The sequence below is a fragment of the Microtus pennsylvanicus genome, chromosome 3, assembly GCF_037038515.1.
Source record: "Microtus pennsylvanicus isolate mMicPen1 chromosome 3, mMicPen1.hap1, whole genome shotgun sequence".
NCBI lineage: Eukaryota > Metazoa > Chordata > Mammalia > Rodentia > Cricetidae > Microtus > Microtus pennsylvanicus.
In genome coordinates, this window is record NC_134581.1 from 54,922,153 (window position 1) to 54,943,630 (window position 21,478).

Consider the following 21,478-nt stretch of genomic DNA (forward strand, 5'->3'; position numbering starts at 1 on the left):
TGAGCATCTTCATGCATCCAGGCCAGTCAGTGAAACCACAAATACTGTCCTGTATAACTGCCCCATCTATTTAATTTATTTAGTGAATTTATTTCAATTCACTAAAATAAAAACAGGGTTTGTGGTATAGCCCTGGGTAAAATGCTGGCCGACCTAGCATGTGTGAGACCCTGGGTAGGATTCCTCCCCAAACCAAAATGCCTGATGGAGCAACATAGTAAGACAAGGAACTGACCTGCTGCCAGACCTGCCCGTGTGGTTTGAAACCCCTCAGGCCTACGAAGCCCTTTTGCGTCCTGTGTGAAAACCAGGGGGAATGGCGTCCGTGGTTCAGCAGGACGGTAAGTGAGCACTTGATTCAGCGTCTGTAAGATACCTCACAAAGTTAAAGCAGCCCTACTGCTCTTGAGGAAAGACAAGAGGGAGGATGTCCTTGAATGCTTATTGGTGCAAAAGAGAATAAGGCAGAAAAGGGTAAGAAATGCATTTTTACAAAACCAGGACTTCCAAAGGTGTTCACTCATTTGGCATCTGAACTCCCTCTGCCTGCTCTACTCAAGGCTGGCTGCACGGCTGAGGGCCCAGGCCAGCAGCTCCACACCTGTAATCAGCTCTTTGTTGAAGCTCTTTGGGAAGAGCTTAAAAAGAAAAATGAATTACTGTATGATCAAATCTTTTGACCTTGAATTCTTGGCCCTCCTGCTCCCTCCACCTTCCAAGCCTAGGATTCCAGGCTGTGCAGCTGGTCTTTGCAATACTGGGGATTAAAGCCAGGACTTCATGCTTGCAGGCAAACATTCTACCAACTGAGCCACCCCCAGCCCTAAAATTCATTTTTAAAATCTTTACTCGAGACTAAGCCTTGAACTTGTTATGCGACAACAATGAACTTAATCAGCCTGCCCCCACTTCTCAAGTGTGCACCAGCTATTCACTTTGAGATGGGTTCCACTATAAAATCTGGGTGGCCTGGAACTCTTGAGTTCTATTTATCTTCCTGCTCAGCAACCTAAGTACCAAGATGAGAGGTGTGTGCCACCACACCAGACTTGAACCAGAAATTTTGAGAGGTTAGGGAACTGAACCTGAAACTGGGAATGATCCAGGAGTCAGGCTTGAGAGCAGGGTTCGTGGTCAAAGACAGGACACTATTTTAGACCAACAGGAAGAGCACAAGTAGTGGTTCCCACCACCCTCCCAGCACAAGGAAGCTGGAAATGACGTGATCACTACCATCTGTCCCTCTGAGAGCCTGGGAGAATTTCCAGGAGCCTCGCTGAGAGGGAAGGGAATTCGACCTTGACATGACATAGTAAGAAAGGTAGGAGGGAAGGAAGACACTGGGGGCCTCCCCTCCCTAGGGAAGAGACAAACTGAAGGAAGAGGAGGACGTGTTCCCCATGGACGTCTCCTAGCAATGAAGAGGCCTGGACATGAGGCCGCCCAGGAACAGCAGGGCAGCCAGAGGTCAGAGTCCGTGGCCTGCTGAAGACCTGTCCTGGCTTTGGGCTCCAGGCAGTGTGCCCATTCTCTGACCTGCCACATTGTTCAGCAGTTTCCTCCTCTGAAAGTAGAGGAGGGAGCAGTGGGGGAGCAGGGCTTTTACAGCCAAGAGTAACTGGAGCAGAGTGGGGTGGGGCTTCCACAGGGAAGGGGCCTCAGTTCATTCCCATGACTGGCTGCCCTTCCGGCTACTTGGGACTTTGGGACTTCGTGGGAAAAGGTCTGGAAGTGCTAAGTACAGTAACTATGAGTGTGTGTGTGTCCCCAAGTGTGCATCGGGCACGTTTTCCATTTTAGCCATGGAACACTGCCCTATGAGAACTGCATACCAGCGTGTTCCCACAGGGCTCTGTCCTCAGAGGCTTAGAAACCCGTCCCAAAGCCTGAAAGACACTGGAAGCCACAGGACCAATTCTCTGGGGAATCTCTTGGCTTCTAGCGAATACAGATCACCTGACGTCCCTGGACTAACAGGGATGCTTCTAGAACTTGCAAGCTTGCCAGCAGAACTCTACTACTAGGTGGATGTTGAAAAGCAGATGGGATAGCCGGGCAGTGGTGGCGCAAGCCTTTAATCCTAGCACTCAGGAGGCAGAGGCAGGTGAGTTTGAGGCCAGCCTGGTCTATAAGAGTTAGTTCTAGGACAGGCTCCAAAACTACAGAGAAAACCCTGTCTCAAAAAAAACAAAAAAAGAAAGAAAGAAAGAAAGAAAGAAAGAAAGAAAGAAAGAAAGAAAGAAAGAAAGGAAAGAAAGAAAGAAAGATGGGAACTGATGGGGTCCAGGAGCCAATCAGCCAGCCATTTCCACAGCATCTATGAGGAAGCCTAGAACCTTTCATAACCAACAAGATAGCAGAGCCACACACAAGCCCATGAATGGGCCAATGCTCACCCTTTAAGCAAAAAGCTCTCAAATGACACCACAAAAGAGTAGCACACAGGCCAAAGGTCACTCCAGTCCTAGCTTGTTTGACCAACCCAGTGTTTAAGAACTTTTTGAGCCAAAACAGAGATTTCACACAATAATCTATAACCTAATAGAAAATAAATATGGTTAACATGGATACACACCTTATTCCTAGCACTCAGGAGGCAGAGGCAGGTAGATCTCTGTGAGTTGAAGGCCATCCTGGTCTACATGGCGAGTTCCAGGATAGCCAGGACTACATAGTGAGACCCCGTCTCAAAAATCAAAATAAAGTAACAATGAAAATACAGCTAGGGCTGGAGAGGTGGCTCAGAGGTTAAGAGCATTGCCTGCTCTTCCAAAGGTCCTGAGTTCAATTCCCGGCAACCACATGGTGGCTCACAACCATCTGTAATGAGATCTGGTGCCCTCTTCCTGACTGTAGGCATCCAAGCAGACAGAATAGTGTATACATAATAAATAAATAAATCTTTAAAAAAAAAAAGAAAAAGAAAATACAGCTAAAATATGCCCCCCTACCACCACCACCAGGCACAGTACTTGTAATCCCAGCATTTAGGAGGCTGAAGCAGGAGGATTCTGAGTTTGAGCTTGGACTACATGAGAAGACACTATTTCAAGCCCAACAGTGGGGTTGCGTGCTTTAAATCCCAGCACTCAGGGGGCAGAGGCAAGTATAGATCTCTATGAGTTCTAGGCCAGCCAAAGCTACACACAGAGAAACCCAGTCTTAGGAGAAGACCAAACCCCCCGTTTGAGTAAAGCACACCAGAAGCTGAGGATATAATACAGTTGGTAGAGCACTTCCCACACATTCCCGGAGCTAGGCACCTGACCCTCAGCATCAGCGTTGTTCAGATTCCTTCCCAGGGGACATAAGCAACAACACTCTTCCTGAAGTCCCGATGACAAACAGGGGTACGACTGCACCAAAGTCCACTCCGGGAAGCTGCCAAGTCTCTTGGACTTCCTCAGCACAGATGAGGGGTTACTTACAGAGGTGTGGGTACTCCTCCTGTTACAGTTTACTAAGGAGGAAGGAAGACTTTATAGGAGAGTAGCCACATAGAGCCCCTTCCCTGGTCTTCCCCAGCCTATACACTCTAGCACAGTGGTTCTCAACCTTCCTAACGGCTGCGACCCTTTAATACACTTCCTCATGTTGTGCTGAGGACCCCAACTATAACATTATTTCTTGGCTACTTCATAACTATAATTTTACTACTGCCACAAATCAGAATGTAAATATCTGATATGTGACCCCTGGAAAGGGTTTTTGACCCACAGGTTGAGACTGGCATTTGAGCCTTTCACAGAGGTCACAATTAAGGCAGAGTGGCAGACATTTGGGAGCAGCTGGGTACTCAGGTGAGGGTCTGTTACCCTCCCTGCCACTCTACAGCTGGATATAAACAGCCAACAAAGTTGGATGTGGTGGTGCACATCTTTGATCCCAGCACTTGTGAGGCAAAGACAGATCTCTGAGTTCAAGGACCCCTGGTCTATAGACTTCTAAGACAGCCAGGGCTACACAGAATAACCCTCAAAACCTCAAAAATAAATGAATAAAGTCCAGCTGGGCTAATCTTGAAAGAGACCACAGCTGAACTCCCCAAGATGATTGCTTTGCTCAAAGACAATTCACTCCCAACAAGCAGATAAAGCACAAGTGACAAGCAAATGCTTGTAGTCCTGGGGAGATGGAGGCAGGAAGATCAGACGTTCAGGGTCATCCTTGGCCACATAGAAAGTTTAAGGCTAACCTGAGCTACAAAAAAAACCCTTTTCTAAAAAACAAAACAAACAAAAACCACCTCCTGAGATAGAGTTGATCTGGCTGAGTAGTAAATACCTACTCTTGAGGCTGGAGAAGTGGCTCAGTGATTAAGAGTGTCTACTTCTCTTGAGGACCAGAGTTTGATTTCCAGCACCCATGTCAAGCAACTCCCAACTGCAGCTCCAGGTCCAGGGAGATCCAACACCTCTGGCCTCCATGGGCACCTGCACTCACTTGTACAAAACCACAGAGACCACACAAATACACATAATGAAAATAAATCTTTAAACATAAATGAATATCTGCTCTTTTCAGAGGTGTGTGGGCGGCCCATCTGTCCACTTTGCCACCGTCTACACCAGTCTCCACTGGTCCCAGCACTGAAACCGAGTATGAGCTACTGTTGCTCATCACACTGCCAGGATTATTATACTCTGTCTTGGTCAAAAGTTAGGACATGGGGCTGGAGAGATGGCTCAGTGGTTAAGAGCATTGCCTGCTCTTCCAAAGGTCCTGAGTTCAATTCCCGGCAACCACATATTGGCTCACAACCATCTGTAATGAGGTCTGGTGCCCTCTTCTGGCCTGCAGGTATACACACAGGCAGAATATTGTATACATAATAAATAAATAAATATTATAAAAAAAAGTTAGGACATAAGGGGCTGCAGAGATGGCTCAGCGGTTAAGAGCACTGGTTGCTCTTCCAGAGGACCCAGGTTCAATTCCCAGCACCCACATGGCAGTTCGCTGCTGTAACTCCAGTTCCAGAAGATCTGACACCTTCACATCAATGTACATTAAGTTTTTTTTTTAAAAAAAAAAGTTAGGACACAAAACCAGGTGTACTGGAACATTCCATCCCAGTACTTGAGCTGTGGAGGCAGGGGGATCACGAGTTCAAAGTTATCCTCAGCTACAGAATGACTTTGAGGCCCACCTGGGCCACATGAGACCTGCTTCAGAACAACAAACAAAAACAAACATGGCCAGCAAGACAGGTCATAAGATAAACATGCCTGTTGCCAAAACTGACAATCTGAGTTCAATCCCAGGACCTACATATGTGCACTCTTCAAGTGGAAGTCAGAGAACCTTTGACCTTTGAGAGTCAGTTCTTTCCTTTCCCTACTTGGGACTCCAATGAACCATCTTACTGACTCAAAATAGGTGTAATTAAAAAAAAAATACACAGAACACAAAAGAAATCAAGAGAGCTGCCTGTTTGGAGACAGTATATCTATAAACAGACCTTGCTGTGACACGGTACCTTCCCACCATCCAGTGGGCAAGTGCTTAACACCACCCCTCACAATGCAATGTCACAGACCTTGTGCCAAATCCACCCCCTTACCCCCAGCACAGTTCTCATGTTCTCAATGAGTGAATCCCAGCTGCAACACCCAAAGGAGTAAGAGTCGAACAGTGATCCCTAACCCCAAGCTGCAACTCCTTAGCTGAACTGTTATCCCCAGCAGCGGGCTGCAGCAGTGCATGGAACACGGAATGCAGCTGAGCTTATACCCCAGAGACCAAGGTCAACTTTGGGAATGAATGCCATGATGGGCCCCAGTCTATCACACAGCTTTACGTTTTTATGATATTATAGTCGTGAATAACTTGCATATTTAATAAGCTAAGGGCTGGAAAGGTGTCTCAGCGGTTAAGAGCACATGTTGCTTTTGTGGAAGACCAGGGTTCAATTCCCAGTACCCACACAACAGCTCACAACAGCCTCTAACTCTAGTTCCATGGGAGCTGATGCAAAAGGAAACTAGGCATGCACCTGATATACATACAAACATGCAGGCAAAATATTCATGCATATAATCTAAGAAAAAATTTAATAAAAAAAAAAGCGAAAATGCCAGAGCCTAGTCCTAGAGACGTAACCACAACATATTCCATAGTTTATCTTAAATTCCTGCCTTTGGTGCTCTGGTCTACTGACAGGTTTCCCATCATGCCCTGTTTTATCCTTCACATACAATATTTCTTCCTTCTGTGCAAAATGTCCACTCTCTGACCTTTACCAAGTCACCTAAATTACAAGCATATACAGTCATATCCAGCTTCAGTTACAGTCTCTCGATCATTTGCTTCATATGTATCCTAATTTTTTTGAATCATACACCCATCCAGACCACACATGTTGGCTCATACTTGTAACTTGGGAAGCTAAAGAAAGATTGTCCTGTGTTCCTAACCAGCACAGGATAGGATGTGAGAACCTTTGGGAAGAAAATGATAGTGATACAATCCACCCCACCTCACCCCTGCTGATACAATGTCTCTAGAGAGCCCTGAATGTCCTGGAACTCACTATGTAGACCAGGCTGACCTCAAACTCAGAAATCTGACTGCCTCTGCCTTCCCCGTGCCGGGTTAAAGGTGTGCATGACCAGACCTGGTTCAGTAATACAGTTTTTAAAGGGGCATGGCAGTCCATGCCTCTAATCCTAGCACTGAGATCCGAAGGCAGGAGGATCAGGAGTTCAGGGGCATCCTCAGTTACAGAGTGAGTTCAGGGCCAACCTGGGCCTTGTGAAATCCCATTTCAACTACCCCAATCCCAGCCCCTAAAAAATAGGAAACAAAACAAACATGTACTCACCTGTAAATAACCAATCATATTCAGCATCCCACTCTGCCCCCTGGAGGCCTCTTGAAGACATTTAAAAACATTCCTTAGACTCCCAGGTTGGGTTCTTCCTCAGAAGTCAGCAGTGATGTGGGTAAGGGCTTAGATAACGTGGTCTTTGTGCATGGCACTTTGCCAGCTATAGAAAGTCACTGTGGAAGAACAGGAGGTTGCTGGGCACAGGTCGGGGCCGGTTCAGCACTTGAAGGCAGATTTGTGTCCATAGACTTCACCGCACAGAGCGCAAACTGAATGCTCTTTGAACTGCGGGTACAGAGCGACAAGCACACAGGTTCAATCCACAAAATGGCTTTCTGGGTTTTTTTGTTTGTTTGCTTAGTTACCAATAACCAAAATTAGGAATTTGTGCATTAAATTCTGAGTCTTTCTATACAAAAAATATTAAGCCATGTGTCATAGTTACGGTGCTATTGCTGTGAAGAGACACCACGACCACAACAACTCCTCTTACAAGGGAAAATGCTGCCCCCACAGGGTTTCTGTGTACACCTGGCTGTCCTGGAATTCACCAGGCTGGCCTCGAACTCATAGACATCTGCCTGGTGTGCGTGACACCACTGACTGGAGCTGGCTTACAGTTCAGAGATTTGGTCTGTTATCATCGTGGCAGGAAGCATGGTGGCATGAAGGTAGGTGTGACGCTGGAGAGGTGGCTGAGAGTTCTACATCTGAATCTGCAGGTACCAGGAAGAGACATTGAGCAACTAGCCCTGACGTGAGCTTCTGAGACCTCAGAGCCCACCCCTAGTGACACACTTCCTCCAACAAGGCCACACCTCCCAACAGTGCCAGTTCCTACAAGCATATGGGCCATTTTCATCCAAACCACCACACATATGAGGTCCCCATCCTGCTGAGCAGCTGGGGCTGAGAACAGCTTAGCACGAATCCCTCCATTCAGTCCCCATTGCCTCCTTCAGCCTCATCCATTTCTGGCCTCTACAGGTCTGGTATGTGCAACTCTTGACCATGCCTAGAATTTCATGGAGAACACATCCAAACTGGGAAACATCTAGACCTCCAGCCCTTGACAGTTTACCTTTGGAAACTTCAGAAACATGAAAGTTACTGCCCTAAGGCTTCTCACTGTGCCTTTAGAATGTTCCCATTGCTTTTGCTGGATGGGAACTTCCATAGAAGTTGGGCTCCTTAGGACACATGTCCGGAGATGGGAAGACACTTGCCTAAACAACGTCTCAGAAGTGAAGTAGCCAACTAGCTGGCATATGTTGGGTACCACCAAGTACCGTTGACTGGGACGGTGACATGACCTAAAGGAGGTTCTGGCCTAGGCAGTGGCCAGGAAGGTTTGCAAAGATGAAACTAACAACACCTAGGGATGCGGTGACAGAGGGGTGGCTGGAACGGGACAAACCAAATTTCGGGTACCAGGGTGTCTACTGTCATTCCGGTGGGTACAAAGTCTACCAGCTATAACAAAGAAATATGAGCTCTGGGAACATCAGCTCTGATGAGGAGGCACATGGTCACTCATTCCTAATGATGTCCAGGCATTTAATGCATGCAGTAAAATGAGAGATCACCGACTTGGTTTTTATAGTTGTTTTGAATCAGGGTCTCAATCTGTTACCCAGATGGCCTGGTACTAACAATGTTAATCAGCACAGTCTCAATCATGAAATAATCCCTCTGCCTTTGCATCCAACGTGATGGTATTACAGGCATGAACCTACATACCTCACCCAACATGAATTCCGCATAGCTGAACAATCTTGGACTTGGACACACCTCTCTACCCCTTGGGGCTGCCGAATGAATGCCTTTGGGCCTAACACACACAGCTGTCACCCAGGATCAGTAATTTGTGTACCTGTCTAGAATCCAGAGGGTGGTCTGTGTTTGTAACTGACTATAACTCAGAGCTTTGGAGCAGGGGCCCAGATGGCCCAGGTCTGGGTCAAGTCTATCCAAAAGGATCCAAAGGAAATCATCCAAGTAGCTTTGAGCTCTCTCGCCATAAGAGGGCACCACAGACTCATGGTCTAGTTAACGCCTCAGCTATTACCAGTACAGTTGAAGGAAACATAGGAACATCATCTTCCCTCACAGGTGATGACCAAGGGCCAGAGGAGACACAACATAAGTGGGCATAAGATGGAGGCAGGGAAAGAGACAGGCATGACTGTATACCTAGCACCTGAAGGCAGGGACATCACAGGCCCAAAAACTAGAGTTTATATGCAGAGACAACTCAGGGAATGCAGTCTTGGGGAAAACCTTAGTGAAGACCTTGGCTCTGGCTTTTGTACCTTGTTCCCCTTAATGGCATCTCTGCTCCCACTTCCTGAGTAAAGCTGATTTCCAGGAAACAAACTGCAGATTTTAGGGATGTGAATCTGAGTTTGGATAGAAACAGACACATCAGAGAAGCCTCTAATTCAAGTAACCCTGTCCTGGGAAGCCAGGACTACATTAACACAGTCAGACTGGCATGGTATGGAAGACAGGGAAAAACGGCAAACAGAGGAGGAAGACTTTTGGACTATTTGCCTAACTCTTCCCATTCCTAAATATTCCTCCTTGAGCTGCTCAGCCATCCAGGTCCCTGACTGTACACTCCAAGGAGCAGAAACAGCCTCATTCTCTACCGACCATGTACCAAGTGCAGGGTCCACTGGAGCAGTGTGTATGTGTGCCTGGGCAGGAGACACGGTTCAGTGGTTAAGAGCACGTGGTGAACATGCAGAGGACCTTGTTGATGACTCAGGGCACCCACATGCCCATTAACTCCAGTTCCAGGGGATCTGACACCTTCTGGCTTCCGCAGGCACGTACATGGTACACATAAACATGCTCCCAAATGCAAATATACTAAGATTCCTTTTCAAAAAAATGTGTGTGCCCGAGTATATGTAAGTGTACTCTGTAAACAGGTACACAAGAAGTCAGGAGAGTGGAGTTTTAAGTGTGTGTGAGCCACCTAAAGTGGCTGCTGAGAACAGAATTCAGGTCTTCTGCACTAGCAAGTGCTCTTAGCTGCTTGGTGGTTTTCTGCAATTCTTACTGAGGTAATGTCTGCTGCTGCACCTGGTATAGCTTGCTGGTATAGCCCCTCTTCTGCCTTCTCAGTGCTAGGATTACAGTACACTGCTGCAGCCCTCCAGATTTTACATGAGTTCTGAGATCTGAACCCTGGTCTTTACGCTTGCAAAGCAAGTGCTTTGCCCACCGAGCCATCTCCCTCTGTGGGATTTTTGAAAAAAAAAAAAAAACAAACATGTATTTACTAGTGGATGTGGACACATGCCAGAATGCACGTGCGGAGGTCAGAGGGCAACTTGAGGAGTTGGTTCTCCTTTTCCACTATGGATCCCAAGGATAAAATTCTGGATGTCAGGCTTGGTGGCAAACACCTTTACCTATTAGACCTATCTTGACAGTTTCTGTGGGAGCTTTTGCCTTCAGTTTCCATAGCTACAAAAAGTAGATGAAAATACCTTTCATGCTTCAAAGGACTTTTACAGTGACCACAAGAGACAGTATATGTAACCATGGTAAACTCCACATCAGGACAGGAATGTATGATCCTGTTCCTCCTGCTGCTAGAATCCTGAGATTTCCTAGTGGCTTCTCAGAGGGTTTCAGGTCGCTGGTGACACCGAGAAGACAGGGGCAGCCACATCTCAGTCTCACCTAGATAGCAAGTTCGAGGGCAGTCAAGGCTACACAGTGAGCAAGACCGTCTCAAAACAAAATCAAGAGTGTTAGGATGGCAGACTCAGGGTCTGCGTCTTCAGTGGCTTGTAAGAAGCCAGGGTGCGAGCCAGCGGCAGAGCACTGACCGTCCGCAGCCTCTCCCCTAAAAAGCGTGTGGAATAATCTTTTTGTTCACTGTGAAGATTTGTCACTCGGACTGATTATAACAAAAAGCTGAACAGCCAATAGCTAGGCAGGATTTTCGGGGCAGAGAGGACGATGGGAATGAGGGTGGAGGCAGGGATGGAGGAGGCAGGGCAGCAGCACAGGTATACAGAGTAAAGGAAATACAGCCACAAGTCAAAAAGTAAACGTAAGAGCTAGTCAAAAACGAGCCTTGAGCCAGGCAGTGGTGGCACACGCCTTCGATCCCAGCACTCAAGAGGCAGAGAGACAGGCCTCTTGAGTTTGAGGCCAGCCTGGTCTACAGAGCGAGTACCAGGACAGCCAGGGCTACACACAGAGAAACCCTGTCTCTAAAAACCAAAAAAAAGGAAAGAAAGAAAGAAACAAGCCTAAGCTATTGGCCAAGCTTATATAAGTGTCTGTGACATGATTTGGGAGCTGGCAGGAGGGACTACAAAAAAAAAAAAACAGGTAGTTAGTACAGTGTGACAATATCTTAGGTCATGCTCTATGATTTCTGGGCTTCTAACCCATTCCCCTTCCCCTTTCCCAAGTAGAACATTAGATGAAAAAAACAAAAGCTGAATATAACTTTCAGGGACAAGCATGGTGGCTGATGGTGTAGAAGCTGAGGCAGGAGGGCTAATCCAAGTTCAAGGCCAGCCTAGAAAACACAGTGAGATCCAGGACACTTTGGGCTACAGAATAAGACCTTGCATCCAAACACACATACATATACACACACACACACTTTAAGGACTTGGTCTTGGTAGGCAGAGACAGCATGATTGCTCCTGAGTTTAAAGTCAGCCAGAGCAAATTTCAGGCCAGGAGACAAAGTGAGACCCTAACTCATTGCAGGCTGAGGTAGTCTCTCCTGGAACTTTCTAAAACCGCACTCTGAGGTGTTTAAGGTTTCTCAAGGATTAGCCACAGCCAACAGAACTCCAAGATCAAAATGGCTTCAGGAAACTGTCTGCAGGTTCAACCAGGCAGAGCAGATGAATCCTGGTCCTTCTACACACCTCTGGCCCACATTGGCTGTATTCTTACCCAGTACTGATTCCCAGTGTGTGAGTTAAGGCAACTCCACATCTTGGAGCCTACTAACCGACTGTCCTGTAAAGGCTCCATGGTAAGGACTGCCATCACGAATAATTGCCAACTAAACTACAAGACCTCAAAAATATGCAGGCAAACCAAGTAATCTTCTGTTGGGAGCCAAGTTCTCATAGGGTGTAGGGGTGGCAGCCACAGTTCTCTCAGGCATCTTCTGCACTGGTTTCTAGCAAAGCAGGGGCATGCAATTATGGTCTCTTCCTTGGATAGAGAAGGGACCCACACCCAAAGAACTTAGTATTCATTGACTCTTGGGCCCTCTAAGAAGGGAAGATTGCCTTAAGTTTCTATTGCTGTGATAAAGAACATGACCAAAGCTGGGTGGTGGTAGTGCACGCCTTTTAATCCCATCACTCGGGAGGCAGAGGCAGGCAGATCTCTGAGTTCGAGGTCAGCCTGGGCTACAGAGTAAGTACCAGGACAGGCTCCAAAGCTACAAAGAAAAAAAGACATGACCAAAAGCAAAGCAACTTGGGAAGGAAAAAAAATTTATTTGACTTACATACCCCACGATCCACTGAGAGAAGCGAAGGCAGGAACCTGGAGGCAGGATGAAGCAGAAATCATGGAGGATGCTGCTCACCACGGGCTGCTCAGCCAGCTTCCTTGAACAGCTCAGGACCACGGCCCAGGGGTGGCCCTACCCAAAGTGGGTTGGGTCCTCGCACATCAGTCATTAATAAGAAAATGCCCACAGACCTGTCTAGAGACCAGTCTGATGGAGATCCTGGCATGTGTCAAGGTGACATCACCTAATCAAAGTCCTGTCATCAGAGGCCAGGATGACACACCTGCGGGCCCTTTCTGAGGAGCATACCTTCTGGGCAAGGCAGCTTCTGAGCCCAGTCTTACCATGCAACTCCTTAACTATGGATGGTTCTGCCTGTCAACTCAAGCTCTGTCCAGATGTGACAGTCCATGGTAGCCTTTCTGCAGAGGTCCTGCCCCGGCTGCAAAGGCTGTAGGACTTACTTCCTCCCATCAGACCAAGGCCTAGGCCCTGCTCAGTGAAGCGTGACCCAATCCCCTCCTCCCCGGAAGCCGCCGGCATAGGGACCTTTTAAATTATGGAGTAGCGTCCTCTACCCATCTCAGAAAGACCCAGGCGCCCCAACTAAATAATTCAGCACCCCGGGAAGACCCAGTGGATCCTGACACAGCTAAAGTAGGTCAGACCATGGCTTGGCTCTAGGAGGGGGCTGTCAAGCATACAACAGCTTCTTCCCCGTGGGAGAAGGAGCTTCAAGTCAGGAAGGCCTTTGCTTGCTTGGCCAGATCACATACCAGTGAGGGATACTAGAAAGGCCCAATTCCTTCCCTTCCTGGTACGAGTGCAGGTACCTTCCCTCCTGACACCCCCAAGTTACTCCAAAGCCTGTGTTTTCCTCTAGCCCACTCAGCACCTAGATACATATCACCCCAACTTACTTGTCAGCAATTAACATCCTAGACCCAAGCCACATAAGAGAAGGGCTGAGGTGTCAGTCATCCATGCAACCAGGGCCAGCCACAGCCACAGCCACAGCCACTGCTACAGCCACAGCTACAGCCACTACCACAGCCACTGCCACAGCCACTGGAGCTTTGCCCAATGGGAAGCAGCAGGAGGCAAGCTCCGTTCTACTGGCCCTGCTCTCCAGGACCAGGGTGGACAAAACAGCAAACTCAGAACTCCAGCCGTCCAGCAGGAGCTGGAGAAGATTTCAAGCCACTTCTCTCACTAAACTGAAACCCGATGTCACACCAGAGTCCGGTGGCCACAGCCTCCTGACCACCCTGTCCAAGCCACCCCAGGCTCTCAGCACAGCCACCTCAGGGGCCTTCTGCTCTCTTCCCGGGTATCAGCTGCAGTCTACACCCAACAGCACAGTTAGTTTAACCTGTCATGGGCAAGGTTTGTGGGTCTCCTCTGTTCCCACAGGCCAGCCTCACAGATGCACACCAAGATCAGACTTTAAAGAGGGAAGCTAGCACACCAACTTCAGTTTTTTCTTCCTAGAGGGCTTGAGAGGACCACAGGGCAGGAGGGTGAAGGAAGGTAGATAAAGTCACACTCAGGTCCCTGACTGGGTACGAGGACTAAGGCTCTCTGCCCTCAGAATTTCTTTACCAAGGAGAGAATTCATCATACATGATGGGATGACGGTCAGCGGGCACCTGTATGACCCTGGTGCAGGTCACTCCTCACTCTGGGACTGATTTCGCAGCTAACTACAAGAGGCAATAACTTCTACAATAACAGGAGCAACTCTGAGGTACCCCCAGCCAGAGAGCCCCCGGGCCAAGACTGTTCCTGGCTCCCCTCTGGTCATCCCTCAGCCTGGCAGCCTGGATCCCATGGAATACACAAGCAAAAAAATCAGCAGTCACTTCAGGTTTTTATTTTGCATTTCATTTATGATCCAGTTTCACATTCTCACAGGGTCAGCAATTACAAAAGCCACCTCCAGACATCACCCACAGTCCAAAGAGGCCAAACACCCGAGCTGAGGTTAAAGGTAAAGCACAGACATGCTTTAAAATAAACCAAAATTGCACAATTTATCCTTCATCTCATTCTTCTTAAACCAACGCCCGGCACAAAGGCCGACTGCTAAGGAACGGAAACCCCTTTCTTCATGCTTCAAACTAAACATTAAACTTATCCGACAGGCTGAACAAGGTCTCTTCAATAATTAATGGTAAACACATGAAAAACCCTTTATGATCCATAAATATTTTGTTACACAGGGTACAAAAATACTTTTCACGTTTTGGTTGATTTCAAAGTTCAGAAAGATGAAGAGCAGTGGCAAGGTGGGGTGCACTGGGGGAGGTAAGCACAAAGAAGGCGTCTTAGGCTTGTCAGCCCACGGAGAAGGAGGCAGCGCAGGACTCTGGATCAGAAGTGAAGGTCAGAGGCTGCGGATCTGCTGCTAGGAGAGGATGGAGACTGCAGGTGTGTGTGTGAGCACGTGTGAGGGGCGGGGTGGGGCGGAGGGGGACACTCAGGCCTCCCGAGTGGAGAGAGAGAGACTAGGCTTGACAAGCCTCCAGTGCCAAGACCTGTTGCTATGGCGACAGTGCGGGAACAAACCGTACACTCGTATGCACAAGTTTAAGTGTCACAATTCATAAACATGCAAAATTAAACGTTCCTTTTCCTTGATGGGGACTAAAGAAGTTTGAGCAGGAGGTCAGGCTGTGCTGGGTTCCCAATGAAGCCGGCAGGCTGGGCCTAGGTGTGGGATCCCAGCAAGACAGCCTCCCAACCCGCCTGGAAGGCCTTGGGAGCACGTCAGGCTTCAGATTCACAGTGTAGATCTAGAGGAAAGCAGCAGTTCCGCACAGGCCCCACTCCAGGGCGACAAGACCTGAAGGGAGGGGAGAAAGGTGGCCATGAGCAGAGTAGAATGGGAGCTGGCTGTGGAGGCTGCAGAAGGGGATGCTGGGTGACAGGAAGAGGACAGACAGGAACAGGCTCTGGAGCCAACAGCCCAAGCAAGCGCTCAGCACCAGACAGAGGACCCACAGCCATGTGAGCAGCCAGCGTGGAGGTGCTGACCTCTGCAGCCAACACTTACTGAGGAGCTAACAGAACTGGCGATACTTCCATCCTTGCTGAGTGGTATCTGAGGAGGGGTACCAGCGCACCTGCAAGAGAAGCCACTGTCAGGGAACACGTGCCAGCTGCCTGCTCACCTCAGCCCTCAGCAGGAGCTAGGTGAATCTGAGCAGAGGTCCTGTGGTTGTCCAGGCTGTCAGACTGTCACTGAGCACCTGGTGAGAGCCAGCACCAGTTGGTTACTCACCTCTAAGCATCAGCTTCTTTCTCCTGATAATGGAAAAACACTAGCTGGCCTGCCTCCTCTGCGGGTCAGGGTTCCATGAGGAGGACATGCCAGCATTTGGACCCCACAAGTATATATATGCATGCTTCAGCATATGTGAGGAGGTTAAATAGCACAACCTGTGGGAGTCGGTCTTCTTTCGGCACATGAGCTCCAGGGACTAAACTCGGGATATCAGGCTTGGCAGCAAATGTCTACCAGGCCATTGGTGTTTGGGTATTTTTCTGAGACAGGATCTCATGAATCCCTTGACTTACCAATATAAGTAAAAATGACCTTGCAAAATAAATAAATAAATGACCTTGCGTTTCTGATCTTGCCCCCACCTCTTGAGTGCTGAGATTACAGGAGTGAAAATCTGTGTTTTATGCAGCGCTGAGGATTGAACCCGGGCTTCATGAAGGTCAGGCAAGCACTCTGCCAACTGTGATGCCTAGCCTGAGAAAGTCTCAACAGGAGAATGAGCTCGACACATTTTGTGCTGTTTCTTTGGATCGTTTTCAATCCCCTCTTCCCCCCCCCAGGAGACAGGGTTTCTCTGGGTAGACTCAGTTGTCCTGACACTAGCTCTGTAAACCAGGCTGGCTCGAACTCAGAGACCCGTCTGCCTCTGCCTCCCAAGTGCTGGGGTTAATGGCCTGCACCACTACCACCCAGCTTGGTTCTGGGTTTTTTGGTTTGCTTGTTTTGGTTTTTTTTGAGACTGGGATTCCCTATAGCTTTGGAGCCTGTCCCGGAACTAGACCGGGCTGGCCTCAAACTCAGAGTTCCACCTTCTCTGCCTCCCAAGAGCTATAATTAAAGGCATGTGCCACCACCACCGGCTTGGATCTGTTTCTTGGTCTATTTACAAAACAAACAAGGCTATAGAGAGTAAGCAGTGTGGTCTTCAAGGCGTGGGTCTCCACGCAAAGCCCTGGCAATTCTTCAGTGCAGCTATTTCTGACCTTTCCGTCTTTCCCATATTACAAGGTACATAAATTCAGAGACTTTAAACCTCTGCTGAGGTTTCAGGCAGGAGTTGACAGCTTCAGGTTATCCTGGCCTGGGTCTGCAGCTACCTAAAATGTGGCAATCGCAGAAAGCCCCACAGGGCAGCAGCCCCAAGGTTGGATTCCCAGAGAATGGTCAATAAAATGGCATGGATCCCTCTCTGTGAGCTAGACACCTGGCAAGGACAGCTGAGCTGCTGCCAAACGCTTCAGGGAAGGCACCTACCCCAGTTACACACGCCAAGGAGCATGTCAGCCCCCAGCCTGACCCAAAGCTGCCTGGTGGAAAAGTGGGATCTGAGCATCCAGGGGGGCCTAGAGTTCCCCTGGGAAAGAGAGGGGTGGTATTTAAGAGCCCCTGTAGAGAACGGGTGAGAAGCTGGGCATACAGACAACATCCATGAAGCTGTGGCAGGCAGACCCAGTTGGCCCACTTGGCTGCATGTGATTCCTGGCTCTTAGTTATGACCAATGCCAGGCCCTCTGGGCCGAGGAGATTGCCCTAGGAGCTGTTTCTGTGACTTCCAACTCTACACGTGGTTCATAGAGAACATCATTTGGGCCAGCACACCCTCCCAGGATGACGAGAAGTCAGGGCTGATTATCCTAACACTTGCCACCTGGCACATAGCAGGGCCGGCTCTTCCTTCTCCTGGCTGACAGCTCTAAGGTAGGTTCCTCTGGCCCATGGCTGGGCTGGGGATACCCTCGAAGCTGAACGCCAAGCTAGACACTAGAACTTACTCACAGGCAAGGATGTAAGAGTTAGAAGCAGTATTGCCACCAGACAAGCTCAGGGCTCTAGGCCGCTCAGAATCTCCTCACGGGCTCTGCCTGCCACCCTTCAACCAGCTGGAAAAGTCCCCACATTAGTGCTTGCCTGGCTGGGAGCCCATGGGACCACACAAGGGGGCTGAGACCGACCTCAGGTGGCTGTTTGAAAGTCTCCCCATGCTCACTCCCCCAGGTGCTCAAACTACAGCAGCAGTTCCTTAGCCCCCGAGTCAAGATATCTTAGGGTGTCTTGGGGTGGGGGTTGGGGCATTTATGGACTCAGAGCAGTTAGGTCACTGATCCAGAGGGAATGCACTTGAATGGATATACTCAATGGATTGCCGTGGAATATGTCTGCATATGCCTGTGGCATGGGTTCCTCTAGAAGCAGCCCAGTCTCTTTCTTCCTCTCCTCTTCCTGCCCTAGCTCAATGCATGGCACCACTCAGGCCCAGCCGTGTGAGGGACCCTGTAGTCTCATCTGATTCTCGGGGCCTTCAGCTGTTCACAGCTACCTGAGGGATCTCCCCATCCTACGTAAGGGCTGCTGCCAAGAAAGAAGAGAACGTGAGGACAAGAGGAGGGGGATACAGCCTCAGTCCCCCTCACAGATCTTAGGACTAAAGTCTACCAAAAAGGAATGAGCCTATATGAGAAAAAATATAAATAACCAATAAGGATGGGAGCCTCACTGGCCAGAAAACCAACTAAAATAATATTTCATCCAGGATCAGTGAGATGGCTCAGTGGCTACAAGCACATAGGCCCACTGACCTGAGTTTGGTTCCTGCAACCCAAAAAATTCCAGCACTGAGGCAGAGGAAGGAGGACTGCCAGAGTTTAAGGCTTTTTATTTTAACAAAAAAGAAAAAGGTTTCCTTGAAGTAGGATAGGCCAATGTTAAACCCAATCTGTGTGGTTTTCTCGCTAAATGCAGATCTGTAGGAGCTTGAATGTTTTTGAGATGCTTGTGCCATGTGCTGCTCTGAATTTTCATTCATGAATTTCACCTGGATTGTCGAGAGCCACATACACTGAAGACAGGCAAGGAAGAATGTGGCCACACATACTTTCGTGCCTTCTTGCTTAGAAGGAAAGTTTTGTTGAGACAGAGTTTCAGTGCAGCACAGGCTGTCTTTAAATCTGCTATACAGTCAAAACTGGCCCTAAACTCCTGACCCTCCAGCCTCCACCTCCCTAATGCTAGCCGGAATTAAAGGCAGAGGCCATAATGCCTATCTCAGGTGAAGGTTCGATTCCTTTCAGGGCCCTCCTGCAGGTCTGGTCAGTGCAGCCTCAGGGCTATGAAGCTGGGATGCGCCTAGCAGGGGAACAATAGTGGAGATTAGTTCCCACACCTTCTTGCCTTCTGTTTTTTTGGCTACTACCTTTTCTCAAAGTCACCTCTTTGCCCTTCATTTTTCTATTGGTCCTCAGGGTCAGAACTTCTCACTTGGGCTCAAAGTGTCCACTTCCTTAGTTATAAGACACTTCTAGTGAAGTATTGTCATGGAACACAAGAGAGAGGGAAACAAAGTATCACTCCACGGAACAGGCTTGCATGCCTATTACTACCTCCTCGTGGCCTCATTGACTGCTAAGGAAATGGGTCTCTAGTCAATCTGAAAAACAAGATCAGAACTAAAGACTGTTCAGTCATTAGTCTGCCTCTAAAATATACCACTGTGCTTAGGGTGGCCTCCTTCCTGCTCCCAAGAAGGCTAGAAGGCAGCATCTCAGACAACCAGACAATTATAATCATCCTCCTGCCTCAGCAATCACAAATCCCAACACTTCTGTAGTACTTTATCCTGACAAAAAGCTGGGTATGGTAGAGTATGAAATATCCTAACATTCCAAGATAGAGGCAGATCAGGAGTTCAAGGTCATCTTATCCTAGGCCACAAGAAACCCTGTCTCAAAAAGCACAGAACACAAACAATAAAAGGGACCCTTGAGATATAGATCCGTGATAGTACTGGCTTAGAATGTATGAGCCTTGAGTTCTATTCTGAGTACCGTGTAAAACCTGGGTGTTGCCTGCTTGTAATCTCATCAATCTGGGGGGGGGGCCTCAAGACAGCAATCAGCCCGGGGCCGGGCAGTGATGGCGCACCTCTTTAATCCCAGCACTCAGTAGGCAGAGACAGGCAGATCTCTGTGAGTTCAGACCAGCCTGGTCTTACAAGAGCTAGTTCCAGGATAGCGAGGGCTGTTATATAGAGAAACCCTGTCTCGAAAAACTGAAATAAATAGATAGCTCCAAAGCTACAGAGAAACCTCGAACCTCCCCTCCCCCCAAAAGTCACCCCGAGGTTGAGTTATGGAGCCAGGATCTGGAGTCCAGCTGGAAAAGAGCAGAGCACAGACAGGAACTGGGAGAGGGAGTGCAGGAGACCACAGAGTTCAGGGACTGGCAGCAGGGTAGCACTCCCCGCCAGCAGAGCAGAGGGGTGTCTCCTGGGTTTGACAAACCATTGTCTCTGGCTCTTCACACTACACGCCAAAGGTAAAGCTCATGTAGCTAATTGGTGGCAGAGCTGGGATCACAGGCCAGGAACCAGTAAAGCAGGTGCCTCTCATCCTCCCCAGTTCCTTGCACTGCTCCTGCACTGAAAGCTACCAGCTTAGCCTATAGCACTCAGACCTGCCCAGGGCACACACAGGGAAAAGGTTTCCCCATCTCCCTCCTGACTCCTATGTTAATACACCTTCCCTCTGGAAGACCCTGCCTATCCCAGAGGAATTTTCCAGCTGTCCAGGACACTCAGCTGGAGAAAGCAACACGTTTAACTACAGTGTGGCCCCAGTACAATGAAAACAGACTTCCCTGCTGAGGTAACCAGGCTAAAATGAGCCGGGCGGTGGTGGCGCACAGCCTTTAATCCCAGCACTCCGGAGGCAGAGGCAGGCGGATCTCTGTGAGTTCGAGACCAGCCTGGTCTACAAGAGCTAGTTCCAGGACAGGCTCCAAAACCACAGAGAAACCCTGTCTCGAAAAACCAAAAAAAAAAAAAAAAAAACCATGCTAAGATGGTAGCACCTGACCTTTTTCCTTTTTCCACATTGAGAGGACAACCCCTGTGTTGCTAAGCCCCTCCAAAGACCTAGGAATGGACGTGGACTCAGGTCCCAGGCAAGGATGCTTTTTTGGTTTTTGAAGACAGTTTCCCTGTGTAACCGTCTTGGATGTCCTGAAACTCGCAGAGATCGGCCTGCCGCTGCCTCCCGGGCGTCATCTCCTAGGTGTGCCTAGTTGTGCTAACTGCAGTTCCTGCTCCCTGTGAACTCTCCCCCTCAAGCTTTTCCTTCCCTTTCCCGATACCCAGGTCAGGACCAAGCAGCTACCTCCATGTGCTCTTCTCCTGACAGTCTAGGAAATCCCTGATGGCCACGTCAAGGCCCAGTCTGCAGTGGTTGGAACAGAGTAATGGTCTGCATGGCCAGCAACAGAAACAACAGTAACACCCTGCTCTGGGCCCAGTCTCCTCTCTCACAAACTTCCCCTACAAATGGTTGCTGTCTTTTTTTCTGCCCCAGTGTCCAGTCCCCAAACCTGTAATCCCAATACTTGGGAGGTTGAGATAGGAGCATTACCAACAGTTCAAGGCCAGCCTGGCCTACATAGCAAGACTGTCTCAAAAAAGTAAAACATAGGTAGGCATGCTGTTGCATGACCCCAGCACTTGAGATAGAGGCAGGAGTATCAGGAGTTCAAGCCTGGGCTAGATGAGTCTCCCCACTCATCCTGTTAAAAAAAACTTAAATAAATCTACCAACAAAACAAAATAAATAAACAAACAAAATCTACCAGCGAACAGGCCGTCAAGATGACTGGGTGGGTAAAAACACTTGCTCCCAAACAGATGACCTAAGTTTGATTCCTACAACCCACTTGGTAGAGAGAATTGATTTCCAAAAATTGTCTTATGGTCTCTGCACACACGGGACACACATATAAATGTAATTAAAAACAAACCACCACCACAAAAATAAATAAATAAATAACAGAAGAAGCAGGAGTTCTAAGATATCCAGGCAAAGTTCTG

The 21,478-nt window shown here is 48.6% G+C and overlaps 1 protein-coding gene across 1 annotated transcript in view; it reads right to left on the minus strand.

The window, feature by feature from the left end:
* Positions 1-14,194: 14,194 nt before the first annotated feature.
* Positions 14,195-21,478, minus strand: part of Rbpms2 (RNA binding protein, mRNA processing factor 2) — a 32,889-nt gene continuing 25,605 nt past the window's right edge. The window contains exons 8-9 of the mRNA XM_075965450.1: positions 15,397-15,466; positions 14,195-15,186 (exon numbers count right to left, since the gene is read on the minus strand). Of these exons, the coding sequence (XP_075821565.1) occupies positions 15,404-15,466 (63 nt within the window). The 3' untranslated portion in view covers positions 14,195-15,186; positions 15,397-15,403. The remainder of the gene's footprint in view (positions 15,187-15,396; positions 15,467-21,478) is intronic.